The sequence below is a fragment of the Rhineura floridana genome, chromosome 2 (assembly GCF_030035675.1).
Source record: "Rhineura floridana isolate rRhiFlo1 chromosome 2, rRhiFlo1.hap2, whole genome shotgun sequence".
Lineage (NCBI taxonomy): Eukaryota > Metazoa > Chordata > Lepidosauria > Squamata > Rhineuridae > Rhineura > Rhineura floridana.
Genome location: NC_084481.1, coordinates 20,593,392 through 20,608,541, shown reverse-complemented (window position 1 = coordinate 20,608,541; position 15,150 = coordinate 20,593,392). Strand labels below are relative to the sequence as shown.

At 41.7% G+C, this 15,150-nt stretch overlaps 1 protein-coding gene across 2 annotated transcripts; it reads left to right on the top strand.

The window, feature by feature from the left end:
* The first annotated feature begins 4,271 nt into the window (after positions 1 to 4,271).
* Positions 4,272 to 12,853, top strand: C2H2orf69 (chromosome 2 C2orf69 homolog). 2 transcript variants are annotated; one of them, XM_061608074.1, is made up of 3 exons: positions 4,644 to 4,818; positions 6,106 to 6,256; positions 8,461 to 12,853. In XM_061608074.1, exons 1-3 carry the CDS (start codon positions 4,733 to 4,735, stop codon positions 9,292 to 9,294), a joined length of 1,071 nt encoding a protein of 356 aa, XP_061464058.1. In that variant the 5' UTR covers positions 4,644 to 4,732; the 3' UTR covers positions 9,295 to 12,853. The 2 variants fall into 2 exon arrangements, with proteins under 2 accessions (XP_061464057.1, XP_061464058.1); XM_061608073.1 differs by lacking the exon at positions 6,106 to 6,256 and having other exon boundaries at positions 4,272 to 4,818.
* Positions 12,854 to 15,150: the final 2,297 nt, after the last annotated feature.

Here is a 15,150-nt window from a genome sequence, read left to right as displayed (position 1 = left end):
ATTCCTTGACAAAGGCGGCTAAGGGAGGCGACCCAAGGATATAGTCCACTACACTTACTCCCTTTCCTGTGATGGAGGTGTAATATCCATTAGAGATGTCCAAGTACGATCCATTGAAACAGATTAGTTGGGATCTAACAATCAAATGGAAAACAGCATGCCCATTTTTGTTTACGGTCTTATCCCAGGATGACTGTGATAGGGTGGCCATATCACTTGATAGGGCCCCAAGATTATTTTCTATGCTGGGATAACTAGCACCCATTCTGGCGTTGAAATCGCCGCCGATGAGCAGGAGATGGGAAGGGTAGTCGCATAAGAGCTTGTCCAGATAATTCTCCAATTCCGACCAGATAGGCATTGCGAGGTGAGTTTGAAGAGGAGGAAAATATACATTTACACATATGAAGGGGGGGAAATTGGGGGTATGCATTATTAGGGCCAAACAGATGTCGGGGGCCGCGGTCTGAGGTTTGGTGACATGAACTTCCAGAGTCGTGGCGATCAAGATTGCTAAGCCGCCACTTCTGCGGCCCATGTTTGCTGTTCTCTTTGCCGGTTTTCCCCAAGCCTTGTAGCCCTGGAGAGAAAGAGAGTTGGTGTCTAAGAGCCAAGACTCTTGGAGGCAAATGATATCAAAAGATTGTAAAAAGGCAGCAAACTCTAAATCAGCCTGCTTGTTTTTCCATCCGGTGATGTTCCATGAAAGAAAATTAGTGTAAAGTCCCGGGGATTTAGGATGTCTTATAGAAGGTGTTTTGGGGGCTGATAACAGCCCCGGGGAGTCGGGGGAGGAGGTAACCCGTTTGGTTTTTGGCTCTGTCATTTCGTAGAATTTCCCAGAGCTGTAATTTGCTCTATGTCTAGAATCAGGGTGCTTACATTGGAGGAGATTGGGCCCTCCTGGCGTGCTGGTCTAATAGGTTGGGTGCTGGCTTCCCAGGAGATCCCAGTTCCTCCGTGTCCAGATAGCACATTTCTAACCAGGAGGGACCGCCCGCGGGCTTAGCCCTGTTGCTGGGGGGCCTGGCCGAAGCCATGCTCCCCTCATTTTGAGCTGCATTGTTGGAAGGAATCAAGTTAATTTCAGACGTTACCTGATGGGTGGAATGGCTTATAAAGGTTGGCCTGAACTGATTGGCCGGCCACCCAGTTTGTAGGGCCGTGCGTGCAGCCAATGGTTTGGGATGCTGGGGCCCTCCGTTATTGACAGAAATATGGTTACCGGCTTGCAATTTTCCTAAAAGTGTTTTTAGGCAAGTCAACCTCAGGACAATTGCACTTTGCTCATTCTTTGGTAATCTGCAGAAGGATTCAGTCAGCTGGGTTTCTTCTGGTTGCAGTGAGTCGTCGAGAGAGATTGGTATACCTTCCAGATCTTCTAGTGGGGGAGAAGTCCGATGGGCCGAAACCCTGGGCAGAGTATGACATAACGGACTTCTCGGAGCTGAAAAGGCTATGCCTTGCCTGCTAGTAGTTGAGTCCAAGTGGGCGGGGTCTAAGGATTGAGGTGAAGCCACATTCTCAAAAAATCTCCTGATTGAAATCCCAAATCCCGCCCAAATGCCCCTGCTGTCATAAACCAGTCTGGCTAAACTTGCGTTCTTGAAAGAGACAATGGCGCGTGCGGTCCTGTAGTTGTTGAAAAGATAGTCAATATGTTTAATGTGGAATGCGCAAATCTGTCCAGGGAGAATAGGCTCCAATAAGTCCAAGAAATTGAGTTTCCGATGGTATTGTGATTGGAAACCACGTGGCTTTGGGTAATTTATGAAGGCCAGCTTATCCTGGATCAGGGTCAAATTCCAGAGTGCTTTGGGTGGGTGCCTCTGGACCTCCCCCCTGTGTAGTCCAGTGGTGGAAGAGTACAGTAGCCTTGAGAGTAACAGCATTATATCAGCAGCTTTATTTTCAATAGTTTTCCTAATGACCTCAAGCATGGAATTTGCCTTTTTCACAGCTGCCACACGCTGGGTCAACATCTTAATCGAGCTATCCACTACGACCCCAGGAACAGTGGAGTTAAGGCAAATGGGGCAATGCCCTACCAGCTCAGTCTGCCCTTAGTCAGACCCACCTGTCTGTCTTCTTACAACTAGGGATGGAAGGATCTGTCAATTTTGGTTCTCTCCGTTACTCATTTCCCAATCTTGAAGTCAGTTCTCCACATTTCTACAGCAATTTGTGATTTTTTAAAAAAACTCATGAAAATTCATCAGCATTTTAGTGCAAATTTCTCAGTTCTCCTAATTGCATGGAGTTTTGACTAATGTACATATTTTTGCAAGCAATTTCCCCTAATGTAATGATATATATTTTATTTTTCACTAATCTGTTCATGTTTATGCACATCCTAATACATGCTTTTTTTTGTAAAATGCAGTTTCAGTTCTCATATTGTTTCAGAAAGAGCAAATCTAACAGATGATTCAAGCTAGAATGTGCAGCACCATCTTGTGGTGATCAGAGTTCATTCAGAGATATTATTAGAATATTAGATACATACCACTAGATGACAGGATTGCTATTAAATTACCTTGCACCAGCAGAACAAAACAACACCTTCACACTGACAGAACACATAATCAAAAGGGGTACAAATGGGTAGAGTTGGTGGTGTGGCAAGACTGAGAGGAATGGAACTAGTGGGACCTGCAACAAAATATTGCAGTGTATCCTCACCTCCTAGCTTCTGTACTCGATTACACAGACATGCCCTTCTCCAGGATGCTCCTTTTTTTGCCACCCTCCTGTGGTTTTCCCATTTTCTTTTCCAATGAACATTCAACATTCTGCAGCTACTAAGCATGCTTAGTCCTCATTAGGCTGTTTTGGGGGATTTATGCCATTAGGGTCTTTCTCTTTTTTGTAAAAGTTTTTTATACTTCTGAAAACCTTGAGGTTTTCCCAAGTATGCTGCTACTTCCCTCTTAAAACAGACTAAAAACAGTCAGTGATGGTGCCATTCCACAAATGGGGAGCCATTACTGAGAAGGGCCATCTTCTGTCACCACCCTCCGTACCTCCCTTGAAGGGGCCACACAGATGAGAAATGCAGAGTTGAGGTTGGTTTATGTGGGAAGAAGCAGTTCGTGTGGTATCAGGGTCCTGAGCCACATAAGGCTTTATAGGTCAAAACCAGCACTGTGAATTTGGCTTGGAAACTAATACAACTGTGGTGTTATGTGAGTTCAGACCGTCTTGCCCAGGTCAGCAATCTAGTCACTTTATTCTGCACCAGCTGCAGTTTCTGAACCATCTTCAAGGGCAGCAATCTAATGTTGAGATTACCAGAGCAGACAACTTAGGCTATGCCTGTCCAGCCGAAGTTGATACCAGGCACTGAAGCTACCTGGGCCTCAAGTAAGTGACAGTACTGGATCCAAGAGTACCCCCAAGCCACTCACCTGCTTTTTAAAGAACCTCCAGTCTTAAACAGTTGACAATACTTATTTCAGTACATGTAGATTTAACATACAAATAAGCAACGATTAGGACTTGGGAAATATCCAGCCCAGTAGGGTTTATTTTGACTGGCAGTTGCTCTCAAAGGCAGAGGTATTTCCCACAGTAATACCCAAGATTCTTTAACAGGGGACTGAATCAAACTTTGAGTTCTTGTGCATGCAAAACAGCATCCAATTAATTTTAATGGGACATAAACAGCAAAAGAAGTATGCTTAGGAATGCAGCTATAATAGCTCCCTCTGTGCTTACTGCTCATAGGAAGCTACCTTATGGAGTCAGACTCTAGGTCCATCTACCTCAGTAACTCTCCAGAATGTCAGGCAGGAGTCTTCTTTCCCAGCCCTACCAGGGGATGCCTGGGATTAAACCGGGGACCTTCTGTATCCAGAGCAGATGCCCTACCACAGCTGTCTAACGACACAGACTGGAGAGGCCCCAATACAGTTAAAATGTAAAAATGCCTCCCAATGTGCTCTCCCTTGCCTTCAGCCTCAATGAAGTATAATTATTTTATTTACATGTACATGCATCTGGTTTTATTAAAATACAACTCAGTTGCATTTATCACTGTATTTAATTTAAAATGAACTAAAATAGCTTTCAGCACCTAAAAAAAACCACTTTAAAATATATTAATTTTTGCTGAAGGAAGGAAGGAAACCGATACAGCCGTTAAACCCTTTCTAGAACCAGCCGCGTGTATCCCGTCGCTTTCCTCCTTTGAGCTTTCCGCCCTCCCTTACACATCCAATCAGCGGAGGGGAAAATCAACTGCCAATAATACGAGACAGCTACTCTCTCCCCACCCCCGCAAGAACGCCTCGCCCCTCCCAGAAAAGCGCCCTCGCGCTCGAGCGCAGGCGCAGTTGGCAGTACGGTGCCTCCGGAGGTGTGGGCGGGCCTGGCTAGTCGGTTGGCTTGTTTGTTTTGGCTGCTGGAGCTGTTGGGGGCCTGGCAGAGCGCGCAGAGGGGAGGAAGCGCAATGGAGCCTCCATGAGCAGCAGGCGCTATCCACCTGCCGCCTCTGTCTTAAGGGGACTCGTCGGCTCCGCTTTCCTCTGCCTTGCGCGGACTATGAGCCTACGAGGGGCTCCGGTTACTTGCCTGTCGGGGCCCTCGGGCGGCGCTGGAGGAGGCGGTGGCGGCGCTGGAGGAGGCGGTGGTGGTATCTTCGGCGGCGGCACTTCCTCGTCCTCCTCGCCCCGACTCAGCCTGCCGTGGCTGCGGCTGCCTGAAGTGCCGGGCGCCGAGCCTTTCAAAGCCAATGACGTACTACTGCTTCTGCCACCCTCTGGCCCTTTGCTGGAGCCGCCTCAGCATCATGTCGTCTATTTCCCTGGGGACGTGCAGGTAAGATTACAGGAGACGGGTCGAGCCATCGTCCTGCCAGAGGCGACTTGTCCACCCCAGAGTGGCAATGACTTATTAACGCTGCAGTCCTCTGCCATGTTTCCTAGGGAATAAATTCCTACTGGACTTGGGGCTTAGTTGCGAATAAGGATGCCGGAAGAGTCCGGTTGCATCTTTTAGGCTATGATCTAAATCCCACTTGGTTAGGAGTCCCACTGAATAGGACTTATTTCTTCTGAGTAGGTATGGTTTGAGTGCGCTTTAAGTAAAAGAGGGGCTGGGATGAATTTCGAAGCTGCAAACCTTGCCCTATTCCCTTCATGGAGCTACAATCCCCAGAATAGTCGCTGACTGTTAAACCATTCTGGCCACTGCAGCACTCCTAACAACTCTCTGCACCCTTCACAAAACTACATTTCCCAGGATTCTTCAGAGGAAGCCATGACTGTCTAAAGTGGAATAAATGTCTGTCCTGGGTATGGCCACCTGATTAGTCAAGCCAAACAGCTGTGAGTCTGGCTTTAGAACACTGATGGTTCTTACTGAGCATAAAAATGTAAATGTACTGTCAAGTCGATTCTGACTTATGGCGACGGTACGAATAGGGTTTTCATGAGGCTGAGAGGCAGTGACTGGCCCAAGGTCACCCAGTAATCTTCATGGCTATATGTGGGGATTTGAACTCTGATCTCCCAGGTTGTAGTCCAACACTTTAACCACTACACCACACTGGCTCTCCTTACTGAGCATGCCTGACACTATAATAGACTTCAGTGTTAAATTTCTTAATTAAAAATCAGCTAAAAACTTTTAAACTGCAGAAGATGGTCAGAGTATGGGGCAAGGTCGATAACAGGATTACAAGTACTCTGTGAACATGGCTGATCTTTAATTAATTTCAACAAATTATGAGACCACTGACAGAAAAAAGTCCAACAGGGGTCTGGATTTTTTCCTTGTTTTACACTTTGAACTCTCAGTTCTCTCTAAATGTTTTGTGTGTCACCATGAAAACTTAGAGGGTTGTTAAGCAAGCCTTTCTGAGTTCAGGACTGTAAGTTTTGTAAGGTTTTGTTTTGAAATGAGCTTATGGGAAGCATCAGAATGGCATGGGGGTATTTTCAGTTTAACATTGCGGAATGCAAAAAATCCATGCTGGCTATAGTATACAGCCACAAGCACCAAGGATATTGTTGATGTTGGTCTTCTAACTACGTTGTTGGTATCAGTTATGGAACAAACCTAGCTTACTTCCCTGGATGCCCTTCACCTCATTCTTTCTCCTAGGTATGAGAAGTGGGATGGCTGCATCTGGGGAGGATCCTCTCAGCATGTCATTTGGAAGCATGAGCAGCACTTTACCAATACTATACCCACAATCCAACAGTTATGCATGCTTAAACAGACTGTTATATCTTATGCACTATTGATTTCAAAGGTTATTATTTATATATTTCCATTTCTATTTCACCTTTTATCAGTGCATGCTCTGGGAATGACTTGCAACATAAAATAACATTAGAACAAATCAGAAAAATGAGTTAAAACAATGAACAACTTGGGTAAAACATATAAAATAAGAAAACATAATGCAGCAGCAGTCAATCACCAGTTTGCAGCTGCTCGCTGAAGTGTTTTGTGTTCAGTTGTCGTTGAAAGGTAAGCAATGATGACACTAGCAGTACCTTGAGGGGGAGGTAATTCCACACTCAAGGTCCCACCATGGAAAAGGTTCTTTGTCATGTCACTGCACCATAAGCTTCTCTGATCAGTGATTAGAAGGACTTCTCCACTAGATCTTAATATTAATGTGAAGATAGATAAGAATTTTAAAGCACTCTGTACTCATAATCATAGTGAAGAAGTTAGGATTCACTTTCATTGGATGAAAATTGGGAGTGAAGGTGGTCTTTCTCTATGGGAGAAAATACCTTGCTTATCTTAGGAATTTTGCATACCCTATATTTGGATTTATCCCAATTATGCTCAAGAAGCAGCTGACATTATTTGAACTGTGTGTGTGAGAAGAATTGGGATGTGCGTGAAAAGCTTAGTACTAGAGTCGTCCCATTGAGGAAAAAATGCAAACAAACTGCCTTGCTAATCTCAAAGAGTTACAATAGCAATAATAATAAATATTTCTCAGGTGTTTTTCTTGCCAATGCCCATTCAGTATAAAATGACATAATGAAGAATTAAAGGGACAAAAAAATCCATTATTCTTTAAAAAAAAAAGAAGAAGAAGAAGAAGCCCACAGCCCAACCAGAAAAACATCACTCACAGAAGAGCAATAGCAACAGGTCTTAACTCCTTTTGGAACATGGGCAGTAATTCATTGCAGGTCTACTGGGAGGAAGTTCCAGAGTTTAGGGGACACTGCTGAAAAAGTGCTGTCCTTCGTTACTTCCAATCTCACTATTCTAAGGGGTGAACACACCAAGGGCCTCTGATGCAGATCTTGGCATGTGGGTAGGCTAGTACAGATGCAGGCAATCCAACAAATCACTTGGGGCCAAATCTAAAGTGTCATTAAACTTTAAAGGTCTATGGGGACCATATGCTGAGTCATCTTAAACATAAGTCTGCTTCCCTTGAATCGTTGACTGGAATAGGCATACTTCACAGTGTCGCTTTCTGGATCTGACTATGGTTTATCCAGTCCAGCATTTTGTTTCTAACAGTGGTGGGACAAATTCTTTGGGAAGTTCCCCAACAGGGCATAATGGTGACAGCAGCCAATGCCTATTTAATACAAGATAGCGATTATACCTGTTGATATATCTATAGTCCCTTAAATTATCTAACACTTATTATACGAAAGTGTTCTATATTTATGCTGTTTGTAATCTTATAAATCTCTCTCATGTCCCCTGTGTAGTACAATCCTATGCATATTTACTTGGAAGGTCAACTGAGTTCAGCAGAGCTTACGCCTAACCAATTTAGGCGGCAGTCCAAACCCCAGTTATCTGGGAGCATGCTTATTTAATTCAACAGGGCTTACTTCTGAACAGAAATTACCAGGATTGTGCTTTCAGTATGCAGAAGACTGTAGAGATTATGGAGATCATGGTTAGGTCTCCTAGTTAATTTTTAACAAATGGCAAATCAGAACTGAGGAAAATCTCACCCACCCACTGCTGTGGTTCCAATCAGATGTGTGGGGCAGGGGGGAGTGATCTTTGATTGCTGTTTGCTAAAATCTAGGGAGATGGAGATCCAATTGTGTTATAAAGTTAGGACTTTCTGTTTTTCTAAACTAAAAAAGCATTGGCATGTATTCTTCACTTGCAGGGAAGATGGTCCAGTGTTTGATCATGTTTGAGACGAGGCACACAGAATTGTACACAGCATTCTAACTGTGTTTATACTTTGTTATATAATGACATTATGATACTTTGTTTATTTTCAGTCTTTCTTAATTATTCCAAACATTTTAATTCTCTTCCAGTGAAATTCACATACTGCACTTTATGCTGTTCTCCAGTTTCAAGTGTGTGCCTTATTAAAATTTTGTTAGCAGCAAATAATAACCTTTCCCAACCACCTACTCATGCAATTATAACGTAAGTGGTTAATTGCTTATGATGTGCATCTTCTGTTTCAAACAGTAAGGCTCTTTATCTGTTGTCTTTTTTCAGAACTATCGTGAAATCATGGTTTGCCATCCAGAAAATTTCCAGTGGGAACAATGGTGCTTAGAAAACATAGCTGCTATTCTTGGTCGTCATTTCCCAGAGAGTTACATTTGGGTTATAAAATGTTCCCGTATGCATTTGCATAAATTCAGCTGCTATGATAATTTTGTGGCAAGCAATATGTTTGGAGCACCTGAACACAGCACTGACTTTGGAGCCTTCAGACATCTTCATGCTTTACTAGTTAATGCATTTAAACTTGCTCAAAACATTCTGCTGTCTCAGAAAAGTATGTCCGAATTCAGCAAAGATGCAGAGACAGTTGCTTGTCAGTCACCTACTGTTGCTACTACTAATGGATGTCCAACAATAGAAAGGGAGAGAGTGTGCAAGTACTTAAACAGCTCTACCATGAACTTTGTTGAGCCTTCTGTTATTGGTGAAGTATCGTTCACTTTAATAGGGTTCAGTAAAGGCTGTGTTGTCTTGAATCAATTACTTCATGAACTAAAGGAAGCAAAAAACGACAAGGACACAGATGCCTTCATAAAAAACATAAAAGCAATTTACTGGCTCGATGGTGGTCACTCTGGAGGAAGCAATACTTGGGTGACCTACCCTGATGTACTGAAAGATTTTTCAGAGACTGGGATTTCAGTTAATGCTCATGTTACACCATACCAGGTATTTGATACAATGAGGGCATGGATTGGAAAAGAGCACAAGAGATTTGTACAAATTCTTGAGGAGCTTGGTGTGAATGTAAATAATCAGCTTCATTTTGCTGATGAAGCACCTTCCTTAGACAATCACTTCAGAGTTCATGAAGTATTCTGACACGGTGAATATATCAAAATACTGCAAAAATACATCTTAAACTTTGACTTGACAGTTTATGTATGTGCTTCTCCTAAGCCCTGAAAGGGCTTAATACTATGTGTGCTAATGTTTACTTTTTAAGACTCTTACTAAAGCCAGTCTTGCTTTGCTTTTGTGGTTGAGGAGCCACAACAGATCTCTGGCTTAAAGATAAGTCCTTTTCTGATTGAGACCATAAGATTCCTGAGGAAAAGCAACAGCAGATCATCTGAACTTCTTTTCTTAACATCAGTTGGAAAGCTTGCCTAATGTTTTCTTTACCTATATTGGATCCTAAAATGCTTGGGAAGAGTTACACATATTTAGGCATTAAGTATTTCTGAATGAACAGCCCCTGTTATTTAGAAGTCATATTTCTAGATTTCAAGAGCCATGCGATTACAACTTTGGGTAACATTGATAACATTGGTTTTAGCACTTTGGCATAGCTGTAGCACAAGTAATGCAGTAAGTTGGTTATGTTGATGCAGTCCAACTAATTACAGTTTCCATGGAAAATAAGGTGCATAACTACTATACTGTGGCATCGAAGATGCTCTGCAATTTCTAACCGTTGCAGAACATCTACTAGTAAATAGCCTTTTTTAGACTTAAAGAGTATTAAACATATGTTTTTATGTGACCAAGAATGTATGATCTTACTCGTGATTCCACATTCCCTATTACTGTAGAAGCTTGATATAACTTAATACATTTTTGATCTTTTATATTGTAAAACTGTCAGGCACTTTGTAAAAATTGTGGCAAATAGTTTTTGCTAAAAGTCAAGTCACATATCTACAGGTTGCTAATATTGCAGGTTATAGCAAATCTTAGAATAATGTTAGTTGTACCAGTGTTTGGAACAGTTCATAATAGGGTGATTACCATCTGATAATAGAGGAACACCAAGAGAGTTTTTATGTAAAACAGCAACCTCTGACAGAGCAAGACCACCGCAGTGTACACAGCCTTAATGCCCATCTGGTTAAGAATTTGCTTAGAGTGATCACTAAAGCTACTAGAGCAGCATTCAGTAATGGCTGATTAAGGAGTATCTTATTAACTGTTAGGAACTTGTCTTTTGCTAAACACTTTATTATGTGAAAACAGAACTGCAAAACAAAAAACTAGAATTGACCTAAATTTCTTAAGGGTGCAATCCCACTTGTAGGAGACTGGCAGAAGCAGAGCTGGAGGAAGAGTCTTTCATGTCCAACCTCTGTTCAGGTGCCACTGCAAGGGGAGGATGTTGGCTGCGCTAGCAGGGCAAAGCAGAAGGAAATGAAATACATGTTTTGTTCCATCACCCCATTCCCATTGTAATAGCTGCTGGGATGGAGGACCGCAGGACTGAGCTGAACGGGCTCAGGATGTGATAGATATACCCCTTCCATCGGTTCCACCCCTGACATGCCCCTGGAATGCCCTTGTTTGGGCCTTGCACCAGTCTCAGTGGACCCCGGCTATGCCCTGGCAGTGATGGAGTTCCCTGGCTGCATTAGAGGGGGAGACTTCTGCCAGCTGAGCCCAAGAGCACCAACATCCTCCACAGTATCCTGCAGCCCCTAACCAGGTGGATTGTGCCTTAAGCAGCTGTAACACGTATGTAATTCTTTCTGTTCTTAGAAAACTTATATAAAGAACATTGGCAAGAGACATGGGAAGGGGATGGTAATCAACCTGGAACAACAGTCAATAATAAAACTCTCGTAGCTCCTGTTAAAACAAAATATTGTAATTTTTTGCTTTGGCAGAAATCTCTTCTGCTTGCACAAATCGGGGCATATCCCACTCTATTCTGGAAATTCCCCCAACTCTCAGCAGCTTGTTGAGGGATGGGTTAAGTGGAAAGTTGTTACCCTGACTGCAAAAGTGGAAGTGCTTTCTGCCAAGGAAAAGCCGTCACTGGATGCAACCCAGCGTAGACTTCATGACTTTTGATCTTGAGTAAGCTATATAAGTGATACACTCTACAGTATTCAGTTACAATGACACAGATGGAAAATGAGTTTGATGCTTTTATAAGAACCTGAAACAACTTCTCTTCATCCATGATGGACATTTCTCCTGATCCGTTGGTTCCTTATTGGCACTCGAGAGGTTGCACGCTGACCCCTCTTGTATTCAGGAGCACATGAAAAGAGGTGTACATGTGAATGTAAATGGTGAAGCCAGCTTCTGTGGACACTCTAAGCCCGCCACCCCAAGTGTGCACAAACCTCTTGATCAGGATTTTTTTATGTAGCCAGGATTGAATGTTAGCAGCACTTTTGCAGTTAATACATTCCATTCAGATGTTTCTGTAGCACTTTTGAATTAAGAGAAGTAAGCAAAGTTTTTGCACTTCAGTGTGTGGAGTTCACTTTACAAAATAATGAAAAGCCATCTCTGTTGTTCAGGTGGCTTAACTATCTGTCTTGTGACCAGAATATCCAGATTTTTGCAGTCACAGTTCCAGTATAAAATTGAAAAGGAAGTTGCCCAGAACAGTGGGTAAGTTGTATTGTTTGGGAAAATACCTTATGTTCCTAAGAATAACTGTTTCAGTGTATCAGCATGTGAAGTTGGTTTTCTGTGCCAATAAATAATTTTTTCAATGTGGCATACAGAACCTGATGTTGGCCTTGTGAAAGCTGCTTTTATGAATAAGCATTTAGTTTTTCCTGCAATAGGTGTTGACATATTTTGAAAGGGTTCTTCTAAATGATCCTCCACTACCATCTCAGCATAGGTAAGCTAGGTACTGTGCTTGGTTTCTTAAGACTGTGCCTCTGTTATAAAAAATGAGAGCCATGCAGATAATGTAATATGGAAAATAGCATTAAATATAGATATAGTTGCACAGTAAACTGTGTTGATATTTGCCAAACTGGTTAAGAGTACTTTATACAATGGCCACTCATGTGGCATTCAGTATTTGATTTCTACATAGTGCTAAGCCTCTTGTTCAATCAGCACAAGGATTTTTCCTTGCACAATGGAATGTTCTTCCCCTGTGCCCCCCTAAATCTGTTTTGGGTTTCTCCACAGCCCTCTGGAGCAGATTTGGGGCAGTATGGGAGGAGGAGAAGGGGGAAAGTCACATTGTGCAAATGGAACTCATTCTCACAAAATATTTAGTTGAGTTACGAATTCCACCCTAAGTTTCAAACATTTAATATAAACTTCTTGAAATCTCAATTCACCATTCTAACGAAATCTGAAAATAGTTGTAGCAGTGAAAAAACTATGTTACCAGTTATTCCAGTTAGCTGTTCTGATTGTTTATTAGATGTCTATTTTACAATGCAACACTTAAGAAATTATTATTATTATTATTAAATTTATTTCTACCCCACCTTTTGGCCAAAGGCCCTCAAGGCGGCTTACAAAAAATAGGCACAAGCATAAAATACATCAATGAAGGCAATACAATTTACAAAAATTAAATATTATTTTAAAAAAGCAATTACATTATTAAAAAACAGCAATTTGATGACATAATTTGTACATTGCCTACTAAGTACTTTAATAAAGCTGCCTGTTTTAAAATGTTTTTTTGTCCATGAAATTAAGAAATGCTGCCATGTCAGAAGTAGACTGTGTTTTTGGAGTTGTCACAAAGTTTGAGGATGAATAAATGTATCTCTAGACAAGACCAAAAATTCCTACAGGGTTTAAGGGAAAATGTACTAAAGCATGTTCTGACCTTGAAAAATGATCTCTTGAGCCGTTCCACTTGTTTTTAATCCTGTGGAGGTGTTCCCTAATGTAAGAGGATAGGAGGTGTTTTTCTTCAATTTCTCGGTCCTGTTTCAGCCCCCTGCGTACCTCTCAATTAAGTTCCAGTGAGTTGTGGGACTCTCCAGAACATCATGGAAGGTGGTGCATGGGACTTCAAGGGGAAGAGGGAGAAAAGCGCCTCTTCTAGCAGATGCCTCTTGCATTGGATTTCATTCAGTGGATATAATGCCTGCCTGTTTCCCATTAAAAGAGTATTGTTACCCATTCATGTGATAGGATGCTGTTTTCTCTAAATTAGCACTTTTGACAAAAGAAACTCACTGAATAATTTCTCCAGTGTTCCAAGAATTCCCCCCCCCACAAACCCTTCTTTCTTCAACAGTAGTGCCTTCATTAGTACTGCATGCCTCATCAGATAAATCCATAGCTCTTGACAAATTGCATTCCTAAGTACTCCACTGGGTAGTAATAGGTTGGGCAAAGTGGCAGAAAAAAAATGCATTGGAAGTTTTTTTAAGCAACCTATTTACTTTAGACTAGTCAATCCCAGAAACGTATGAATGTCTTATTAAACACAGCCTACATCTATACAAGAGACTGTTAAATTAGTCTACCTTGCCTTGGTAGATGAATAAATTCTGGCTGCTTTTTAAAGCCAAATTTAAAATACTTCACAATTGAAAACTGGAATATCCTTTCAACTTTATAAATTGATATTGAATGCTTAACATCTGCATCTATTTTAAAAAAGTATGTTACACCACACTGAATGAGTTTTAATGAATGAGGTTTTGTAGTAGACAGCCAAATAAAGTGTCTGTTGGGCTACTCTATAGCTTTTGCTCATGTGTTGCCTGAGAAAAGTAGAGCTAAACCCAAAGGTGTTCTGCTTATAGAAGCTCTTGCACAAACATGGCCACTTCTGTAGAAACAACTACTTATAGCACTATGAATTCTTGCATGTGTATCAGTGCTAGCAGCTATTTTGTTCCTTGCACAGTTCTTTGGATTGAACCTGGTAATTTGCATTATTTCAAAAATGTGGATTTCTAGGTTGTATGCTTGCAAATACATTTCTGGAAAGTGGGATTGGAAGCTAATGAGCAGACCTGTGTTTTGTCTTGAGGGGGATAATGATCATGTTAGGGTAGTGATGAGCACTCATAGTTTGATAACTGTTCAAACAGTAAAAAAGCATGGAAGAAATAAAACGAGTATAAAATCACTGAGGTGGGCCCAACAGCTTATCAGGATGGCATCTCCTGCAGTGTGATACTTGATAAACAATGACCTGCTAGTCTCTGGCCCCTAATATCAATTTCATAACTGCAGCAATACTTATCCTTGACCCATTGTTTCTTCATATAGAAAAGCAGCCATTAACTCAGTATGTTTAATACCTGTTTATGGATTGTCAAGTGATACTGGCTTTGTTTTAATAAACTTTGTATTTTAATTTCACTATTTTTGCTAGGGGTGGGTGCGTAGGGATCACTTATATTTTTGTAGCTCCATTTAAATCAAATTATGAGCAGTATTCAATGTTAGCCCTGTTCAGAATAGACCCATTAAAGTTAATAGATATGACTACCTTAGGTTCATTAATTTAAATAGGCCTATTCTTAATAGACTTAGTTGGATACAACCCTATATATTTAAAATCACCTGGGCCAGAGAGCCCTGTGTGCAGACAGTTACTGGAAGTTACGTAATACTTACAGAGCAGCTTTTTAGATGATGTGGTAGGAAGGAAGCAAGCACCACCCACACTTTGTATTATAGACTAATCTATTTTCAAACTAGTAACTGCTTCCAGTTCTTATATTAAACCTGTTAATATGGCGAGGAACAAGCCAAAGGCTGGCTGACGGACTGTCGGAAACAAAGTAAGTTCTGTTCCGTGAGCAGAGAGGAGCTCCATTTTCCCATTTATACCCTTGGTATACCAGCAAAAACTTTGCCCGAGTAGCTGTACACACAGGAACGTCAGGGGACTGAGGGGGCTTTTGATCCTACGGATCCAAGGCCACCACTTGTGTGCACAGAATGGTGTTACAAGGGGCAATGCCACTAAGACAGTGGTTCCCAACCTTTATGAGCACGGGACCC